This window comes from Neopelma chrysocephalum, unplaced genomic scaffold (genome assembly GCF_003984885.1).
Source record: "Neopelma chrysocephalum unplaced genomic scaffold, ASM398488v2 Primary Assembly neopelma1_382, whole genome shotgun sequence".
NCBI lineage: Eukaryota > Metazoa > Chordata > Aves > Passeriformes > Pipridae > Neopelma > Neopelma chrysocephalum.
In genome coordinates, this window is record NW_020898046.1 from 4,002,397 (window position 1) to 4,024,465 (window position 22,069).

The 22,069-nt window shown below is 42.2% G+C and overlaps 1 protein-coding gene across 6 annotated transcripts in view; it reads left to right on the top strand.

Moving 5' to 3' along the window:
- The first annotated feature begins 535 nt into the window (after positions 1-535).
- FAM13A (family with sequence similarity 13 member A) overlaps positions 536-22,069 on the top strand; it is a 139,733-nt gene continuing 118,199 nt past the window's right edge. For 2 of the 6 annotated variants that reach the window (XM_027706556.1, XM_027706559.1), the window contains exons 1-3: positions 13,590-13,650; positions 15,075-15,264; positions 17,934-18,143. In XM_027706556.1, coding sequence (XP_027562357.1) covers positions 13,594-13,650; positions 15,075-15,264; positions 17,934-18,143 — 457 coding nt within the window. In that variant the 5' untranslated portion in view covers positions 13,590-13,593. Of the gene's footprint in view, positions 553-1,055; positions 1,336-1,965; positions 2,018-12,513; positions 12,586-13,589; positions 13,651-15,074; positions 15,265-17,933; positions 18,144-22,069 lie in introns of those variants that run through there. The other 4 variants (XM_027706561.1, XM_027706560.1, XM_027706557.1 and 1 more) reach the window with 4 other exon arrangements.

Here is a 22,069-nt window from a genome sequence, read left to right on the forward strand (position 1 = left end):
TTTGTTGTTCCAGGACAGGATGTCTCGCTTATAAATCTAATTTTTTTGAAAGAGAATATCAATTTCTCATGCTGCTGCTAGTTGCTCTCCAGCATTCACAGAGCCACTGCTCTGGTCCAGGGAACTGAAAGATTTAAAAAAACCCAATCATAGGCAAGGAAACAAAATAATCATAAGTGACCAGCATCAACATGGGAATGAGTACCAGGAAAAAAGCAGTTGTTTCCAGTACTGCAGAGCCAAGGACACCTGAGGTATGGACATGGATTTTAAGGGGGAGACACTGGTGTCCACAAAGAAGTAAGCCTACAGGCCTACCAACCTTGCAGGAGGCATGAAAATTACCTATTTCCTCTTCCTCAGCCAAGCATATGAACTTAATGTCTCTAGGACTCTCTAGACTCTGGCAGAAACAAATGACTGGGTTCAGCAGCAACTGTAGTTAGAGCAAGGGCTGGGATAGGATGAACAGAGGGATTGTTCCCTTGTGTTCCTCTGACTGAATCTTCTGCAGGAAATATGCCAGCCTGATTGTCCAGCACAAGGCTTAGGGTGAGACACTCAGTAACAGAAATGAAAACACTCCTCATGTGGTAAATTGCCCTGGGGTTCTCTGAAGAAAAATACTGTGTGATTGTGTCATTGATGCATCTGCCTTTGGGGTCAAGTTAAAGCTGTACAGACAGCCCTTGTTACAGTTCCTCCTCAGTTCTGAGTGATGCAGATTAAACAGTGTTCTTTTGCTGTAGAATTTGAGGGTGTTGTATAAATGTATGCCACAAGGAAGTCAGTAAGTGACAGCAGTTTAAAGATCTGCTCAACAGAAAAGCGAAAGAGGAAAAAGCAAATCCAAGCAAAACCACCAAACAGTTGAAGAACATACCAGTTCTATCTGGATTTAAAGATTAGACATAGATAATATCAAACAGGAGAAAAAAAAATCAGGTGCTCACAAAATACTCAGCACCATGTCTGAATATTAATTATGAAGCTGACTTAAAAACTGAGGTGCTTCTGTTGGCTCTTACTAACTGTAGTAACAGTCAGAAGGGGTAGCAGTGATGGTGTGAACAAGCACCTTAGTCCTTGGGAAGGTCAGGTGTTCTACTTGTACTCATCAATTAATTGGTTAACCTATGATTCAACATGTCCAAAACACTGACAAGTGCTTGTGAAGTATTTCAGCACTGCTGAAGCACTTGGGCATTCACTGCAGGCAACAGGAGGAAATTTTACCATTGAGTAGCTCCTGGGCTTGGCAAGACTTCACCTCCCCTGCTTCCCTGTGCTGCACCATCCTTTTTTCCCCATTGGCATACACAGTGTATTTTTCAGGTCAGTACCTTTCTCCAGTGCCCCTGCTACTGTCTTCTGAGGTCCTTAATCACAAATGCATCTAATTGGAGTTATTCTGGGACTTGTTATCCTTCATGCCATTATTTTGGCTTCTCATGAATCAGGGTGGCTTGATAAAGGGGATTTCCTCCCTGTGGCCCTGAGCTGGCAGGCAGAGCCCTGGTGCTGCTCTCCTCAGGAGAGGGTTTTCTTTCAGTGCCCTGATGGGTGCCTGTTTCTGTCCATTGCCAACCTCTGTAAAAAGCAATTGATGGCAAAGGTCAGCTTGGGTTGCTGCAAGACAAACTCCAGGCCCCTTCTTTTTACTACTGGACAGGCGAAAATGTCATCAGTGCGTTGGCAATGATCTGTGAGTTTTCTCTGAGATCCCTGTGCTTATACTGAAGAGTGACCTTTTTTTGCATATGACTCTGAATAGTGGGAAAGGAAGAAGTTGCTTGGGTAGGGAAAAAATAGAAAATAGATCGGGCAAACAGATGAGGTTGGATGTGTTGTGTTCCATAATCCAGAGTGAAAGCAATTATTAGCAAGTACTCACAGCAGGACATGAGTTATGAAAATTACCTTGTTGCTGTTTTCTCCTCTTCTGAATCCTGACTCTACTCTAAGGCATCTCATGAAGACCAATCCCGAGAGGTTGAGTGCACAAAGAGGTCCTTCAGTGAGTAGTGCACATCAATGCTGTATTCCTGTGCTGTTATGTACCTCTGTATGCTGTGTACTTCTGGGAGCAGAATTCTTTGGAGAATCTAAACTCCCTTGTAATTCCAGCATTGTCTTTGAAAATTTCTCTAATGCTACAAGCAAGGGTACCCTTTGCTAACTCAGAGTTCTGAGTCAAAATTTCAGAAGGGCATTTGTGGTCCTGTCTTTGACTGCCCATGGTTTTGGGGTGTCCTTGATGATAAGCATCCCCTGGGGGGACGGAGCCACGGGTGTCTATTGTTTTGGGTATTCACAGGGCATACTCTTTCCTTTCAGTTTGCCCCCCAAGTTGCAAATGAAGCATAGGGAGGCCTTGCCAGAAGGGCACTGCAGGATCTGTCTATATCTTCACTGTGAAATGGGGATTGTGCTCCTTTCCTGTCATGGTGAATATAATTATTCAAGGAAACCGGGCTTTATAATTGTTTCATCTACATGCAAGCTATGTTGTTTTCACTGACCTTCCCTGGTGCCTGTATGACCCTTACTACCCCTATGGGCCCCTATGGGCTGTGAAATATAAACATAATTATCTGTGCATGGACACTTTCCTGTTTCCACTCAGGACAGGTACAGCAAGTGGCAGTGATTCCCACTGCTTTATGTTCCCTTTTATAGGCAAGGGTGCTGTGACTCCAAATCATTAGGCGCTGTGTGGGAGAGATACAGTAAAAATTACTTTACAGCCTCCAAGCCGGCAAAGGCACCAAATCAGTTGTCAGCTATAGCAGGAAAAGAAGGCTATGGGAAAAATAAAACAAAAAAAACCAACCCAAGAGTAAATTAGAGCAATCAGTCATGTCTGAGTGAGATCTGTGCACATCCTTTTTTTTTTTTTGGCCAGGCTTTGACAAGCTGGAGGAGAGCTGCTGTCTCCACTGCTTCCCCACAGAAACTCCCAAGCATGGAGAATCCTCTTTCTTTCTGCAACAAGAAGCACATTGTGTATATGCATGTGTATATGCATGGGGGTTTTTCTGACTAGCTGACACTGCAAAGAAGCTGGTTTACAAACCAAAATTATGCATTGTACTTGGAACTCCTGAGCTGTGGGCAGTGTGAGATCATGAAATGAATGTGGCTGAGCATCCCCTGTGCATCTTGCTGATCGTCAAGCTTTTAAAAAGCTTTGTGAAAGAGCTGAGCTGAATTCTGTGCTAACTCAAGCTTGTTGAATGGCATTCCCCAATACACTTGTAGGTGGCAAAAATGTGGAAAACCTAACAAAGAATTAATCTTCTCCAGGAAGAAAATTTGTTATTCCAGATGTATAAGATATACAGAGCTCTGCGTGACTCACAGGATGAGTGAGCAGGCAAGCAGGAGAGAAGGGTTCTGCTGCAGCAGATAAAACTCGATTTCTTCTTAAATAGAACAATTTTGTATTGGAATCTTTAAAATAAATCCAAGCTTTTCAATCCCACTTTTTCTCCTCTTGGAATGGAATTTTTCAAATAATTACGTGGGTTTTTATTGTGGCCTATGTTCCTGACATACCTCCTGTTCATCTACACAACCCATGGCTAATTTACTGAAAATGATAATTTATTGTTATTTATTATTTTACCCTTTCATTCAGCAGTATTCTGTTAAGACATTTCGCACTGCAAAGTTGCGTTTGAGTTTTCTATGGTCACATTCATCACATGGTTTACATCTTTGCAGCGCTCCTTTCTCCAGCCTAGCCACTGTCTGAGTGTGCCAGAGTCACTCACTGCCCTCTCCTCTTACAGACAGCCCATGGAAAGGCGAGATGGCAGAAGCTGGATGAACTCTCTACTTCCCTTGTCTGGTCATCCTTTATTTGTCTATCTCACCAAGGGTCTTTGACACTGAAGAAACAAGGAGTGGAGGCTATTGCCCAAGGGGTTTGCATCTAAGTAGATGTTAGAGCTGGGGCTTCTTGAAAATTTCCAGATGAACGACTTCTCAGTGGAAAACAGCTTATTGACTAAATGAGCATGTTTGTGGAATGTGTCTGCTTCCCATGGATAAGTCTCTTTTGCTGAAAAAGGGAAAGTCCCAAACTCAAAAAGATTTCAACTTGGAAACTCAGTTCCTGTAAAACAGTGTGAGCCAGAATTGCCATGTCATGTGTCTTTCCCTATCAAGCCTGCCCTTGGACCACAGATGGGAAAAAAAATCTACTGGGTCCCCAGAACTGCTTCCTGCTGCAACAATGTTTCCATCACATAATCCAGCTTCAGACCATTTAGGTTTCTGGCCTTTACTCCTCCATACAAAAGGCTACTCCAGCACTTGACTAGGTTTTAAATATTTGTATTCTACCCTAAAATTATTCACAAGCCACAGATGCCAGTTTGACTTTTTCCAAATTTGTTCCATACATTACAACTCTCTCCTCTCTCTGGTGTCTCCTATATTGTAGCAGCAAGCAATCATATTTGTTTCCAGTCTTTGTTTTCCAACATCAAGCTGAATTTTCTCCTCTCTATTTGTTGTTTTCTGCACTTGTCTTCATTTAAATTAACCTCTTATGAAGCAGGAACTGAACACAGTACTGCAGGTGAGCTTATGCCAATACTTTAAACAGCAGAACTGATATTTATTTGATTCAGTTGGAAATCACAGATCCTAGTATTTTCATCACAGTTCATTATCAGGCTACAGCTAAAGCAGATCCTGGCCTTTCTGCTAAAGAAAAGGGTAGGAGCAGGGATCATCTGGCCAGAATGTCAGTGTGCTGTGGTGGGGCAATTTCAGACTTGAAATAATAGATTTTCAGCCAAAATGGTGTGTGCTAACATTTTACAAAAAAAAAAAAAATCTTCTGAAGAAAACTTTTTTTTTTTCCTGCTAAGACTCTGCTGAGCTCTAGATCACTCCTTGGTACTAGCTTTCAGGGCGCTGAACAAACAGTAAAGAAGTCTGTAAAACCTGGACAAAGTCAAATTTACAAAATCTGGTGTGACTGAGTTTTGCTTGGCTTCAGGATGCACAATTTGCAACCAAAACAGGTTTGTTTACAGGTTGCTTTCTGACGACAATTTAAGCTGGCTTCAGCTGGGATTGCTGACTTTTACAGTAAATCAACTTGTCAAATGCCATTCACTCTCAAAGTGATTATTTTACACACTTGGCAAATGTCTGATAAATTAAAAATATAACTAAAAAAACTTGTAGGGCAATGACAGCCACCACAAGATCTTCCTCCTTATCCTCTGCAGAGCATCTGGGGGCCACGATATGGCCTCAGAGATTTAACACAAAGGATGACTTTTGCTCTCCTCATGGGCAATGACAAACCCCTCATAGACCAGAGACTCCTAAAGCAGGGTCAGATTAAATGCAAATGTTATATGTTTGCACCACAGAGCTTAAGTGCGAGTTCCCTCATGAGTGGATTGTCTCCAGTGTCCAAATCCTGTCATGTAGGCTTCTCTGCTCATACAAATTAATGGGCAGGATCCTTTCCCTGCATCAGGGATTTCTGTTACCTGTGAGATTAAACTCACACACATAAAAAATGAAATTTCCAGGAGGAAAAAAATTAACCTGGTCTGCTGCATGTAGTTGGTACTGAAAGATGAACATTTTTGATATGTAATATTGGAGATATTTCCTTTACCAAAATATGATAGCAAAAAAAACCCCAAAAACATTTATTGTCCTCAAACTTTTTTCTTCTTTTTTCTATTTATCTCCCTGGGAAATCCTGGAAACATTGAAATATGTCTGTCTCGGAAGTGGGGTGGGTGTATTAAAATGTGTGTGCTCAAAGTCAGACACCCACAACCAATGAGCATATTGAGACTGGCAGGGCAGCACTGTGCCCACAGTTCTTCTGGCAGTGCTTTTCTGGTTTTCTTACCTGGTTTTAACTAATAGATCTGATCCAAAACTTATCAGCAGTCCATGAAATTAATAGAATGAAATTTAGGTTTCCCCTGCTAAGATGGGATTGAACTATGACAAGCAGATTTCTTTAACTGATTGGCACAATGTGGGGATGGAGACACTTTCTACACCAAGCAAAACTATTTGGAATGCAGTTTTGCTGAGATTTCAGCAAGAGGACATGCCTTATGCATCCCTGCTGCTTGGTTCGTTGTGAAACCGCGGGTTACCCTCGGCCACAAAGTGTACTTTCCTTTTGCTGCCTTGCACCCATCCCCTTTCGCCACAAGATGGGGATGTAAGCCCGAGTTTAGGCCAGGTATGAAAATGCTTCTTTCCCTCCAGGAATGAATCTCTATGATCCTTGCCCACTCAGGGACCTCCTTTTTTTGCTATTATTTGGAGCCTGCATACTGGCAAGATACATTAATTCTTAAATAAATTGCTATTATTGAGTGATGTTTGGGTCTGAAAAAAACCTGTTTCTTAGCTTTGTTGAAATTAAAACATCTTTGTCATGTAGTTTGCCACAAAACATTTGAGCTGCTTGCAACTCCATGTCTAATTTTAAAACATTGCAGCAACAGTAAGAGGCAAACCTCTCTCTAAAAATACGTATGTGTCACTAAGTAGAGATTAGTGTGCTAATGATTAGTCAGACAATAGCTGACTATTGATTTAGTCAGCTAAATCATTTCTACACTTATACGACCTGCTTTATTTTTGGTTTTTAACTTCAAGAGTCATCAAATACCCACAAAGGTTCTGTCCCAAGTGGCCAAGGGAAGAAATCCAGGCTAAAATGTGGCCCGGGCAGGTCCTTGCCCTGCAGATCTGATGTTTAGCTGGCAGTGGTGGTAGCTTGGCTGAAATGATTAATAGGCTCTGTTTCACAACATAGCAATGGGCAGCCTCTGAAAGGTTTTGGTAGAAAATTCATCACACACATATTTATTTTCTGTAAGTTACTGTAGTGAAGCCTCCCATTCCTTCTGAGCTAAAGGCAAGTGTCTAGCAGGCTCAGCCCTTCATTTAGCCAGCATTTACTTAGGCCTTGCACACATATAGGGGTGATGAAAGGGGCCTGAGCACACAAAATCCCATCTTTCATCATCCATGTTATGAGGTGATACATCCTTTCATCATCAGTTTGGGACAACTGCTGTCTTTGTGAATAGCTGTAATCGCTCTCACTGGTTTGCTCCAGGATGTGGGAGCCCTAGAGAGAGCAAACACTGCAGCACTTAGATGAAATTTGTGTTTAGAGTTACCTGGAGCGGTAGGAAGGCAAAAAAGGTGAGTGAGGAGAGGAAGAAAATGAAACTTCAAGTACCAGAAGCCATAAACCTTAAAAAAAAATCTCTGCCCCACCCTGAAACTTTTATATCAAAATGTAGGTACTGGACATTTTTCATTGTTGACCTACAATAAAAAATAATTTATTTATAAATCCTTTTTCCTATTTATCACCACTGATTATTTCTGTGCTTTCTTTTGCAGTGCTGTTTATATGATGAAGTACTTGTCATTCAGAGTGTTCTGTTTTCAGAAGAGTCACATGTAGTAATGAATGCCCCCAACAAATATTGACTTTTTCTAAAGGAAATTTTGTATAAATAAAATGGGTTGTCATAGATAATGTTGAGCAGCAGAATAACATTATTCAAGGACTGGTAAAAGTCAAAATTGTGTTTCAAGACTAACAATTTTTTTTTTTACTTTGGAATCGTAACTTTCATATAAGATTTCTCCTTCTCCTACATCCTCCTCTGCCTTGAAGGGTAAAGGTGCTGTGAAGACATTAAAAATTCAACCTGCTGTTTCTGTAGGGTTTACATTGGAAAAGAGTCACACAACAAATCCCTGCCTCATCTTTCAGTAAAAGAGCTCTCAAAAATGCTGGTTTAATTTTCTGTCCTCCATCTGCTGCCCAGTGGATTTTGGTGTTTCTTCATTTGGACAACACAATGAAGGGAAAATGAGACAGTTTCTAGTCCCCTTCGTTGTCTGCTTTTCAGGTGGATGTGCAAGGTAGTCATGTATTTATTCACAAAAGCAACAAAACCCTCCAATATTAATACTAGTTTTACATATTTAAGATGTTTAATCCACTTACAAGAACAACATCTGGGGGAAAGTCATCCTTATTCTGACTCCAAAACCCAGTGTATTTTGGTCTAGTGCCACTGAAGGGCAGGCATTATCATTAACAAGAAAAAGGTCCACAGAAAACTGATCGATTTGCAGGTGCCAGGTGAGAAGGCACATTTTGCCTGGCAAAGTTAGTTTGTTTGAATATTTATTTATATTTATTTTGTGTCCTCCAGCATTGGTTACCCAGGAGAGCAGGATGCAGGACTGTGCTGCTAGCCCCAACTACTGGCAGGCTGAGCCTAAGTGCTGGCATGTCTTTGCTCCCCTCTTTCTTTGTAAGGAAGGCGTAGGCTGCATTACAGAGAAGTAAAATCCTCAGGAGCAGTCTGGCTGTCAGACAGCTTGCATTGCATTTAGGCAGAAATTGTGTAACATACTTTACGCTTTTACTCTCCCACATAAGTTTAACAACCATGGTGGTTTTTACTATGGCTTCATGAAGGCATAGCAATTTGCCCAGGCAAAAATTGATTGCTTTGTCGTAGTTTTGATTTGGGGAGGTGAGAGATTTCTCTGTTGTGCTACAAGCCAGAAGCTGGTGTGGTAGCAGCAGCAGCTCCTGCTCTTGGTACTCTATTGCTGTTTTAAAAATCCAGTTTTTCCCAGATCATAACCTAAATTATCACACAGTCTTACGATGCTACTGTTTTTACAGAAAAATTGCTGAGATCACCAAATCTGCAAATGTCAATTTACATAGACATGTTTAAATTTGCAATTAGGTAAGCCTGAAGAAACTTGGTATTATTTGAAATAATTTTATAACTAGTATGACTTCCTCCATCTCATTGATTCAGTAGGCTGGTAACCCTGCTGCTTAAACTATACATTAATTTGGACTCAGGTATTTGATAGCTATTTATTTTTCCTTGGTTCCTTAGCATTATAGTTGTATTTCACTGAGTCTAAGCAGTTCAGTAATCCTTCAATACTTCACATAGGTGTCTTGATTGAAGTAAATCACATGCTTTTTATTGCACGCCTTTTTATTTTCTTCAAGAAAAGGTGTCTTGTCATTGCTTTTTGGATGAGAAGTTCTGGTTAGTTACTCAATGGCAGACAAGCCTGTCAGCCAGATCATAGAATTACAGAATAGCCCAGGTTGGAAAGGACCTCTAGATCATCTAGTTTTAATCCCCCTGCCATGGACAGGGACACCTTCCACTAGACCAGGTTGCTCAGAGCTCCATCCAACCTGGACCTAAACACTGTATGCAGCCTGTTCCAGCACCTCACCACCCTCACAGTAAAGAATTTTTTCCTAATATGTAATCTAAACCTACTCTAACATGTTGGTCTGGCAATTTCTAGCTGCTCTTGCGTGTTCCTTGGTTTCTTGATTTGTCTCCTTCTGTCACCTGCAGCTGCCAGGTCTTACACCATGCAGGTCACTCAAGTATGCCGCATGCTTAGCTGGGCTGGCCTTCTCGTGAGTGCCCTGGAAGGTCACAGCAAATATCCCGCAGCTGGCTACCTGGGCTAACCAGGAGGAAACAGTAATGTTCAAGGATGCCACAGCTGGCAGTAGACACTTCTTTCACTTCTTTTCACCCTGCTTTTATGTGGGCTGTTATGAAATGAGTGCTGAATTCTGATGTTACAGTGGAAATGATGAATAATAGTCAGGTTAAAGCAACATATGGTATCATAGAGACAAAGGCATTACTCACAGAAATGGTGTGAGGCAGTTTCTTTGAACTTCTAACACTATCCCAGCTGTTCTTTCCCTCTGGGAATGTTGTTTCAACATCTGAGGTTAAATGCCTTATTTGTAAACAAGTGGAAGGGAAAAAAAATATTTTTCTTCCTCTATTGATTCATTGCATGATTTTATTAGCCTGTCTTTTGCAATGTTTTTACATTAGCTTTTAGCAGTTATGTGGAATTAGAGAGTAAATGATGGAGGTGTGTATCTCAGCTAGAGAATATATTCTCTTGGTTCCCCTAAAAAGACAGGCATGTTAAAAAGACACCGAGCTATTCTTGCACACAGATGATAACAGCATAGTTGAGAACTAAAGGAAACAACTGTGTGACCCAAGGAAAGTAGGCATATGTCACAAAAGCTAGGGATACCCAACTGGTGGGTCTCACAGACTTTTCATTAGTCTTTCACGATGCATTTGCTCTGATTTGAGCTCTCATGGCTCTAGACATAGTTTATGACCAGTTGCATAAATACGCACGCATCCTGCAGTTGTTCTGTTCATGCAGTATAAAATTTCTCAGGAGCAGAAAAGGAAAGAGACAGCTTTTTGATGCAACACCTTAGCCAGAAAAAATGAAATAGCATAATGGGGGTCATATACAGAGGTATGCTTTTTTGTTGTTGGGTTTGGGGAGTTTTCTGCTTCTCTGTGATAGGCGTGGCTGCTTCTGATTTTTTGTTTTCTAAGGGTTTTCTGAATTGCTTAAAGGAAAACAGTGAAGGCTTCCTGATCAGGGTGCAACCTACAGTCAAATACCACAGCAGGTCTTGGCTGATTTCTGTGGTGCCAGAATACTGCTGTTCCCCATTCATCACACCTTTCTTTTGAACCGTCATCCTGAAGGGCAGTGGTTCAGTAAAGGGAGGAGAAGAACATCAGGATATATGGAAACATGTCCCTGTGGGAAGGGTGGAAGGTGCAGGAAGGAATGTATTTACTCCTAGGCTGGGTTAGGAAAAGTTCAGGTGAATCTTATTCTGGCCTGCAGAGGGGTCATTGGCCCCGTGGGGTGCTGATGAGGAAAAGTTGTGAGGGGACAAAGGTGTTGAGGAAGTTTCAGTCTGGTTTTGATTCTTCTGCTACACAGGAGATGAGTATGCTCGTTTTCAGCTCTCTCAAGACTTTAAGCAAGTCCAGAAGTGTCTTTATTAACCCAGAGAAAAGTTACCAGGATATCATAGCCCCAAGTGCTCCAGTGACTTAGCAGAAGCGTGACTTTCAAGGCTCTGATTAAGAGATGGTAATGCTTATCTTCTGGTCTTGCTTTTTATAGGATGTACCTGCTACCTCTCAACATATATTGATGAAACCTTAACACCGTAGCTTCTGTTTACTGTGGGTTCATGTCTGAACTCTTCACTCCCAAGTGAAGTCTCCAGAGAGCTGCAGTTTCTCATCATTCCCTCTCTGGCTTACGGCTTGAAGCACGCCATTAGAACTAAGAAGAAAAGAGCAGTCTGTGATTTATGTGAAAAGTACATTAGAGGCTTACAGTAAAGAGGAGGGTGGAGGAGGCTGTTATATCAATTCACTTTAAGAGTCCTAAAGTGAAATTAAAACACCAAAGCTACCTATCACTAAGTTTAACTTTCTCTTGCACATGTGCCAACTGGGAAATTAGTCATTTTGGGTTAGACTACCTTAGAGAGGAAAACAAAAACTGAGCACGAAGGAGATTGTGATTACAGTTCTTAACAAAACAGAAATTGTGCATGAAAGCTCAGATCTGCAGGTAGCATTTTCCTTATCTGGAAGGTTCGATAAAATTTTATTTTTCCTTCCGTTTACTCTATTTGGACAGACTTCCTTTTGTCCCTGTACCAGAAGCGGGTATTTCTGAGAGACACTTTCCAAAGACCTTTGCTCCTATCCCAATGCTAAGGCCCTGCCGAGCAGTGCTTGCATCTGATACAGAAATAAAAATGTGGGTGCTTTTCTTCCACAAACAAACAAACAAAAGTCGAACATTTGAAACACCAGAACTCTACAGTTCTGTTTTGAAATGCACTCTTAATTTCTAGGACAAACACTGCTTCCAGGCTGCAGTGACCGGGAGAAGGGCGACGGGGGAGTGAATTCTTCTTCCCACCACCACCACCACCACCATGCCGTGACTGCTGGCAGGCGCTAGCTGTGAAGGGTGTCCTGCCCTCCACTTTTTGCTTTAACTTTTCACTTCTTTCACCAACGTGTCCCCAGATGAACACTCACGGGGGGGAGGGGGGCTACTCTTGCACTGCTTCACACCTCCCAAACTCAGGCCACGCGTTGCCCCGCGCCGTGCTCCGCAGGGCCCCTGGCAGTACCATGGCGCAGGAAGGTTTGTTTTCCCTGGCTGCCCGGCTGCGATTCCTCCCGCAGCCCCGCTAACGTTACCGGGCTGAACGCGGCGTCGCGGAGACCCTTCCAGCGGCGGCCCGGCTGTGCCCGAGCCCGGGCTCGCACACGGGCTGAGCGGCTCCTCTCCCTCCCCACCCGGCACCGGGCTCCAAGCGGCAGGTCCCGGCCCGGGCCCTCGGCGATGCCCGGGGACCGCCCGCTGCAGCCGCCGGGCCCGCGGCCCGGCCGCCATGACCCGGGAAGGCTCCAGGAGGCAGAGCTGCCCCCGCCGAGCCCTCCCGGCCGCTCCGGAGGGAGGCGGGGGAACGACCCCACTCCCCCCGCGGGCCGCGGGGCGGGCCGGGGCGGCGGGCGGCACCTCGGGGCCGGAGCTCCCGCCGGGAGGGGCTCGCCGGGAGCAGCGAGGGCGGGCGGCCGGGGCGGAGCGGGAGCCGGGATGGGGGCCGGGGCGCTGGCCGTACGCGTGAGTAGGGGCTGGCGGCGGGACGGGCTCGGGGACGGGGCGGCGCTGCCGGGGGAGCGGCTGCGGAGCGCGGCCGGAGAGCGGGGGGATGGATGGCGGCTGGAGGAGCCTCCGCCCGCCCGCCCCGCCGGGGTCCGTCGCGGGGCCGGGGGAGGAGAGCCCGGCCTGGGCCCGACGCCTTCTGCTCTCCCGAAGGCTCCCCTCCCCTCCTCTCCCTTCTCTCTCTCTCGGCAGCTCTTTCGTTTGGGAGAGGTGAAGATTAATAAAGACAATTCCAGTCGGTCTTATTCCCCATTATTTAAGCCAGAGAGCAACTGCGCTGCCGTGTTCCCCGCGTTAAAGTTCCTAGATGAGCTGTAAAAGTGCGTCTCTGTGGCGTATAAATAGCTTTTCTCCATTTGTCTGGGCGGCACTTTTTGGCGGCATCGTGCAGGGATGGTTTAAGTTGCTTTCCCAGTCTTGTGATCACTAACAGTGGCGTTAATGTTTGGACACGTTTTCACGGTGTAAAGTCGGATGTTCCATCTATAAGGCAACTTAACACTGAACTCTTTGTTTCAGAGCTGTTTTGAGGGGATGATTTTATATTGATTTTGGTTAGATGTGTATTCTGGATAACCGCGTAATTTTTTGTTCTCTAGTTAGCGCAGCCTCTCCAGGTCGTGAAACAAGCTCAAAAATTTTCTCAGGTCCCATGTTTCTGGAAACATGGGAAACGTCTGTTGATTCTCATGCAAATTTAAATAGTGAGTTTCCCCAAGTAAGTCCAACTCAGTTATTCAGGTTTTCGAATGCTGAAACAGGCTGGAAATGCTGTAACTGAGCAAGATTGTGAGGTTAATTGAAGGCCTTAATTGGAAAAGCTCTCTGAGCATCACAGCTGCTCAGAAACTGCTCAAAGGATTTTTGCTGTCTTCTGAATTTAACCTAGGCTAGATGATTTTTCCCTTGGTGTGTATCTGCTTGGAATAAAAATCATTTATTATTCATTTAATCTTGAATGGGAACATGTCTCTGAAAGAAATGTGGTATTTTAATGTCGGTCAGATTTTAGTTCAAACACTGGTGAGTGTACTGTTTATCATAAATATTTATAAGGTGGTCACAAGAATGCGATATTGCAATTCTGTTTCACAAATAGTAAAACATATTTATGATGTTTATATAAGCAATGTCTTTTGTAAATATCAGGTGTGTTGCATAGGACCTGGGACTGTAGAACACACGTGCTTCAAATAGCTGTGTTTAATGGGAAAAGCACAGCAAAGTGGCTGAACTGCCATATCATTTTATGTCTGAAAGAAGGACAGTCATATTTAATAGCAGCACTGATGCAGATGTTCACGTAGCTTACAGGCTACAGTAAAAATATGGGCTCACAACTGAAGAGATTTTAAAGTTTTTTTAAAATAAAACATGTATGCCATGCTAAAATCTGTCTTAATACAATAAAATGCCAAGACTTAGTCAAGAGTCTGAGCACATTTTTGTGTTACCATACAGTATTCTCTATGTTTCTACTACCGATTTGTTAATGAAACACAGTAGGAATAAGTTCATTTTTAAGCACCATGCAAGTGGTGGACAAAGAGCTTGAACTGTGGTAGCAGTGGCCCCCAGTTCCTGCAGTGTGATCACACCCTGTGATGGGTGATGCTGCTGCTCTGCCTTGAACGGTCTTTCCAAATGTCAGTGCTGTAGGCTGATTTAGATTTCTGCCTATTATGGATCCTATAAATTTGTCATGTGTTATTTTATTTCCCTGGGTTTTACTGACTATCTTCCTATGTTTTCCCTACCACTGCACCTCAAAACTTTTGAGAACATTGTGCCTCCAGAAGAACCTATGGGATTAAGGGTTTATTGTGGAGTTGTTTTTCCACCCCCCTTATTATCTGTGATTAGATTACATAGTCTGTTTCTAAGATTAAAACTTCAGTAATTAAATTTCAGACTTAGCAGATACTAAACATAACGTAAAATCTTTCATAAGGGTCCATCTCACCTGACAGTGGCCAAAATGAATCCCTAATGAATAGCATTTGGAAGAAAGGTGTAGTAAACCTTCCCCAGAGTACTCTCCCTGACAGGCATCCTGAAGACAAGCTGAACTAATGGTGGTGTGTTGGGATTGTTTGTGTTTGTCCAGTTGCTTTTGTAATCCATATGAACTTCATGAGTTACAGGAGCAGTCTCCTGTGACTCGTAGTAGTTACTTGTTATTCTAGTAACAAACTTGCTTACAAAAGTCTTTCTCTGATAACTACAGACCATCTACATGCTTTTCTTGTTCCTTTTCTAGTTTCTTTCTCTGTTAATTTTTCTTTTCCTACTTCACAGATATTTTTCCTGTGGATTAAAAGAAAGTAAGACCAAAATCTTATTCTGGAGTGTAAAAGCCAGTTTTGATGCATGTGCTTATGTTGTGACTGTGCAACCTTCTACAGCAAATGTGACTAATCCACTTTTTTTTCCTCTACTCCTTTAAGCAAAGCAAAACGACTGTGAGATTGAAGGAGGACATGAAAAAGATAGCTGTGTTTCCACTGAACAAGCAGAGGGACTCAACTTGTCCGAAGGTGTTTGGTGTGAGTCTTCTGGAGCTCCAGCAGCAGGGACTGAGCAAAAACGGTATCCCAATAGTTGTGTGGAATATAGTCGAGTACCTCACTCAACATGGTAAGCTTAGTGGAATCACTTTTGCTTAGTTGCACTCTTTATGTAAGACTCTTCAAAGAGAAGATATTTCTCTTTTTGTGGTACTAACCACAGACAAAGAATATTACTGTATATGGTTTGCTTCCTTTTTTCTTTTTTCCTACTTTGATGCTGAACTTACTTTTTAATATGTTTATAAAGGTAAACTACAGTGTTAAGTAGCAACACACTCTCAGAAACAAGATGTTCGGTTTATAAATAGAATGTATTTCGTTTGTGAAGGTTTGTGTTGTTTTCTAGTTGCAAAACATTTGTCTTTAACACTTTTTGACAGTGAGAGGATGTAAGTATCTATACAGAGGTATTCATGGATACCCCCATCTCCTCCTCCCAATCAGAGAACATTACTGAAAAGGAATACATGTTCTTACAGGTTTTCAGATAGATTCTAGTTATTAATCCCCTCAAGGAGGTAGTTGTTCAATTCTTAGCTCCTCTTTGCACTCATTTAATGGGACTTCCTGTTGTTGAAATAAATCTCCTTGCAGAAATCTAGGGCACCACTGGTGCACAGATGTATTCTGTGGTGCTTGGTCAGCAATGGAAAAGGTTTTGTGGAGATAATTTCATCTTGTAAGAAGCTACATCTGGTTTTACCCTAAGGTTTTTCTTTTAGCTACTCAGTAATGATAATCCAATTGCAGAGCCTTAGATTCCATGACAGTATCTTGATAGATCCTCAGAAGCTGATAGATGCAATCATGGCTTGAAAGTTAGCTTGGATTAGGGTACAGTGCAAATTTAAAATGTGGTCCTACCTTTACACAGCAGCATCTTGCTTGATCTATTTCAACCTGCCTTAAAGTGGTTTGCTAGAACACTGAAAGAGCAAGGATGGAAAAAGTTTTGCATCAGTTAGGATTTAATCAAAACCAGAAGCTGACAAACGCTCTTGACTGCAAGTTGTGGGCTGCACTCTGTGTTCCATAAAAAGATCAGAATCCCACACAACTGTGTCCCAAATATGGACTAAACAAGCCAAGTCTTCTACTCTGCAGCTAGATTAGCTGGGCTTCTGAATGCCAAGTTGATTATCTAGCCCCAATAAAGATACAATCCATTCTCCCTCTCAAAATTGCAAGCTAGATCTCAAAGATGTTCTCTTACATGGGAAGAAGTTCCTGAAATGAGCGTCCTGTGCCTTTATAAGTTTTGTTTTGTGTATTAATGGCAAGGTTAACCGTGAAGACGTTTTTAACAGAGGACCAGAGAACCAGGCTGAACTGACTGTTGGGAAGATACATCCTTGAACTAAGTTTGCATTAAGCTGCCTATTTCCAAATATATAGATGAAGTGAAATTTCCCTCTTTTGTATTTAGTAGTCTGATTGCTGTTATCAGGATGTTCTAGCCTCTCTTTATTTCTGTAAATGACTGAGGAAGAAGAAAGGAAGTTTGATCTGTATTCTTTGCTGCAAAAATGAAAATCATGATTGAGATGAGGTGTTTTCTGCCCTCGAGATGGCAGCACAGCATGCCACATAAAAATGGATTTCATTGTGAATACAGGAATACAAACTCTGTCAGCACTATTTCATAGTAGTTGAGTAAAATGTTTGAGTGCTTGTCCGTTTTTTTCCCCTTACTAGAGCCATTTGTCCTCTGGTCCAATAAAAGAGATTATTTTTCTCTACAAACTCTGCTGCATCAGAATTGACTTCCTGGACTGGAAGCATTCTGTTAAGGTTGCTGTTTCATGATGTCTAGTCTGAACTGATGAAAACCATATATATTTTGATCCTTTTAGTGTTATATTTCTGAAGAAGAACAAGCAGGAATATAGACAGTATTAGAAAAGGCAGAATGTTTGTGGTGAAAGTGTTCTAGAGGAAAATTAGTTTACTGAGTTCAGTTTTAGGCTCTTCACAGGAGGTTATGAATCTCAAGAAATGCCTAGAAAGTGATGTTAGATATAATATGATTTGTCTGGCTTGCTCTGTCAAAGCCTCCTTCTTTCTACATCTCCTTCACTGGGTGTGGGTTGTCTAACCTGTGGTGATAGATACCGTTTCTTTTTCATTGTGAAATACTTTGGTCTTTGTGCTGTCCAAAATAAATATTTGCTCACTGAGATTTCTTACTATCATAAAGTTGCAGTACTCATTATGGAGTTACTGCGGCAGTCAGCATATGTTCAGATGTTTTTGCTTCATGATGGTCACGTGTAAGAACCTGTTACCCTGAAACACGAAGCTGGCAGTAGTCACATGTGTGAGTTTGGCAGAGTCCTGCTCAAGATAATGGGCTACTTGCAAAAATGAAACAGCAGAACTGTTTTGTAGAGTCCTTTGTGGGATCCTTTTCTCTTGAAATATACCAATTCAAAATATGTCTGTCTGAATTGGTTTCTCCGTAGTGTGAGGTTACAGCAATGCCACTGAGTTTTGTGGGTTCTCAAGAGAGTATCCCAGGCCTCAAGATCTTGTCACTAGTATTTGTTATTTATCATAATCCAGCTACTTGACTAGAGGGGGTTTCTGGGGACAAAGTAATACTTTTTTTAAACTGTGGTGTATTAATTGCTCTCTTTTATATTACTACATGTATATTATTCACACTAAATATCTGTTTCATCGTGTCACTGGGATGTCTTAGTTCTGATCAGTCTTACCGGCAATATATAATTACAGGTATGACGCAGGAAGGTCTCTTCAGAGTAAATGGCAGCATGAAAATGGTGGAGCAGCTGCGTCTGCAGTACGAGCGTGGAGAAGAGGTGGAACTTGTTAAAGATGGTGATGTGTACTCAGCAGCCAGTCTGTTGAAATTGTTTTTGAGAGAGTTGCCAGATGGGATTATCACGTCTGCCTTACATCCCAGGTTCATTCAGCTTTACCAGGGTAAGTGAAGAGATAAAATATCAGTCCTTCAATGCACTTTCTTTCTGGATAACTGGTTTCTTGATTTACCTACTTTGTTTCTCATTTCCTTTGACTTTAGCTCTTACCTGCTCCCAGATGTGCAATTCTTACAAGAGGCAGAAAAATGCTTCTTATGTGCTTGTAAAGTCTGGACTTTATGATTTTCTTATCCACTTGTATCTGCTGAATATAAACTGAAATGATCAGCTGGTTTCTTTGAGCAAACTTGTAGACAACAGCTGCTGTCTCTGTAGGACAGAGTTTTGATTCTGTTTGCTGAGGTGCTTTCTGGCAGTTTCCTTGTAATGGACTCTAAAAAGTTACAACTTCATCTGCTAATCAAATTGGGCCAAAACCATACATTGTTGAAGTTTCTGCTTCTCTCTATGTAATGTCCCATCAAAAAAGGAAACAGTTTGCAAGTATCAGCAGACTTTATCTTTTGTTCCCTGTTGTAGCACACAACCTGGAAGACTTCTTTCTTTCTTTCTTTTCACGCCCCCTCACTCACCTTCAAGTGGTGGATCAACCATAGGACAGAACACCACCTCTTCTGTGGAAAGTTGAGAAATCATTTAACAGAGAGTTGTGTAAGTTTAAATCTAATTCATCTATCTGTAATACATTTCTTCTCTGGTGGTGGTATGTTGAATGAGGGGTGGTTGGCCCTGTTCTTGACCGTGTGGGTCAGTGGCAGTTCTTCTCTCTTGCTGCAGGCAGTCGAGACAATCTTTTTGTTTTCCTAAGAAGCTGCAAAATGAGCGGATAAATATTACTAGAGATTTGCTTGCCTTACTGTAAAGAGCATATGTGATGCATGATGCAGAGAAGGAACACGTACTCTGACATGCATCCCTAGTGGAAGATGGTGCAAAGTTCTCACACTCTCCCTTCCACTTTTCTTGCCTTCAGAGGAGAGGAAGTTTAGCCATTTCCCAGAGGAGGGAGAACACTACCATGTGTTTTCTTTCTTTTGTGTTTTGGGCTGTACAGAGTGTTGATGGTGCACTGGAGAAGAGCTTTGTGCTTTACCTTGAGACATTTCAGCTGTAATAAGGTTATATGTGTGCTGTGTAAAATACCTTCCCTGTTTACTAAAGTTTTCTGGGGCCCAAGGATAGTGTTCAGGAAGTGTTGTGTAGGACGGTGCTGTTCTTTTAGAAAGTCCCTTTTTTTCTGGTCATTGGTGTGCTTTCTTTGAGGTCTTTTAGATTTCACCAGTTCTGACTTGTGAGCCGTATTTAATTATGTTCTTTCTCATAAATCACAGTTTAGGTGTAAATTTAGTATAAGTCACACCTTAGCTGTTCTATATCCCCACAAAGGTCATATTGGTGTATTGTGCCGGGAACTACTGATGTGCTTTGTGAACAGCGCTGTTTGTGGTGTTTGTGGAAAGTTTGGTCTGTTCCTGCTTCCCACAAGAAATGCAAAATCCCTCCAGTACTTTCTAGGGAAACGAGATGGATATTCTCACTTAGCAGATTAACCCACTAAACTTTCTTTTTTCTAAATAAAGTTAGTAGTGTAACCTATGAACCCAGTTCTGCAAAAGTCCATCCAACTGTGACGTGTCTTCATAGCTGTTTGCCTGTATTGCACGAGAAGTTTCAGTTTAGTCCCATTATAATTTTTAATTAGGGCAAAGAAGTGCCAGTTGACTATTATGGCAAGGGAAAGACTTCTGTAAAGTTTGACCAAAACTGAGAGGTTTTTCGTGCCCTAGAAAATACAGCACAGATGAGTAGCTATGTGACTGGTGACTTTCATCGTGTTCAGATTAGCTTAAGTGATAGGTGGGCATTTGTTTACAGCTAAATGATCAACCAACTGTGCAGGATTGGAGGAGTTATCTGTTCACTTATCAAAGTATGTGCAAGGGTATTTGTTGCAAAATGGTACCAAGAGAGTGTGTGCCTGGGTGTTCTTTTTGTAAACTATGAAGAGAGAGGTCGAACTGTTTCTGACCCAACAGGTTATTAAAAAATTACTTTGAATCTGGAACCACTTCACTGCATGTCTACAGTGAAGGCAAATAGAAGCTCTGTTATAACCTCTGGATTCCCTTCTGTTGAAGCTTTGCATGGGATATGCTTTTTTGGAATTATGTTAGAGTTAGTTTGGAATATTTTCATGGATTGATATCAGCGTGTTCTAAGCCAGCTGAGATCTTGACACGAGAATAACACATAGTTAGATTACTTACTATAAAAATTGTTAGAGAGTGATTTCTCTGGTTAAAAATAACTGGACTGAAAATTACAGATTTTACCTGTAGCTGTAACCCTTCTCAATTCCAGGTATAGTCTTTGTTACCAAACCAAAGAGAAAATAATCTACCCTTTTATGAAAGAGAGAACCTGTCCTTTTAGTAGTTCAGGAAGTCCATGCAGCTGGTTTAGCATTGCTGCCTGAAGCCTGTGCAGTGTCATGTAAAACGGAGCTCTACATGCTGCCCCCAAATCCTAAAGCACTGCTGTTTATATAAATATTCAACATAATGCCAAGACTATGCATTTCCAGAAAACATCATGTGTATGTCCAAAGGCCATTTATTGTGTCCTGACATTCTCTCTCTGCCCTTGGAAAAGAACAGTGGCAGTGGGAGCTGAGAAGGGCCTCCCTCTGTAAAGGATGTTGATCAGAGATGTGTGTAGCAAGTGCAGGCCAGGGACACATTGGTGTTGGCCGGTCTCCTCAGAGCACCTGTCAGATATGAAGGCTGCTCCTTGCAGGGAGTCCTGGGGTAAAAAATGTCCATCACAATCTCTTTTGTGACTGAGGCTTCACTGCAGAGCAGAGCTATGCCTGCCCATGCAAAATGGGCTGTGCTTACAGAAACCTCAGACAGAAGAAATCAGCAGCTCCCTTAAGCAATCCCTGCCTGAGCTTGTTTATTCCTTCTGGCTTTTCATTCCTTATCTTCTACATCACAGTCACTGACTCTTAAGACATTTGTACATACTGGGAACTGTACGTGCAGCTCTTACTCCTTTTACAGGTCACTTGCTTTTAATAAAGACAGGTTGCTAGTGTACTTTTCCTTTTTATCATACAGAAAGCTTTTCCCTCATGCAAGTTTATTTTTTGTTGCTGCCATTGCAGGGATACAGTGAAATGTGGATTCCTGTCTTCCTTTGGTACAGTTGAATTAAGTCGATGCTATTTCATCACTCTGGCTACTTGACATTGCTCCATACTAGAGAAATTATATTTTTCAGGGGGCAGCAGCTAGATGTGACTTTTATTTCACAAACCTCCTTCTGCTCGCAACCTACCATGTCTGGCAAGGTTTTGTCTGATGCCTGTGATCAGCCCTGCTAGTTTCAGCAAGAGGGGTGGGAGGAGGTGGAAGGGAATGAGCGGCTCCCTTCCGTATCAACAGGTCAGTTTACGGAACGCTTAGTAGCCGGCAGCTGTTTGACTTACATGAACAAGCAGAACCAAAAATACAGCTTGTGTTGGGGGATTTTAGAGGTCAAATTTCAATCTGAACAGTGACTGTGAAAATGAATACTTGAGAGCTGACCTTCTAACCATGGTAACTGCAGCAGTGCACCAAATCAGATTCACGAGATATCTGTGGTTCTCCAGGCTCTTGTGACATGATTTTAATCTTTTCCTTTGGCTTTTTGTGTCATGTTAGTGTTATAAGGGTTGTTCCAAACTGGAGAAATAACCTCTGTTTTGCACATGGAGATGATGTTTGTTACACAGTAAAACCTCTTGTAATTAGATTTTTTTTATGCAGATGATGACACTCAGCAGAGCCGCAAAAGAAGCAAGAGTGCTCTTCTCCAATATGTTGGAATGAGGCATAAATACAGCACTGCAAAGTGCCATAATGATAGAGAGCAAGGGGTCTCAAGCTGGATTGTGATGACAGCCTTCTTATGATAAGGACT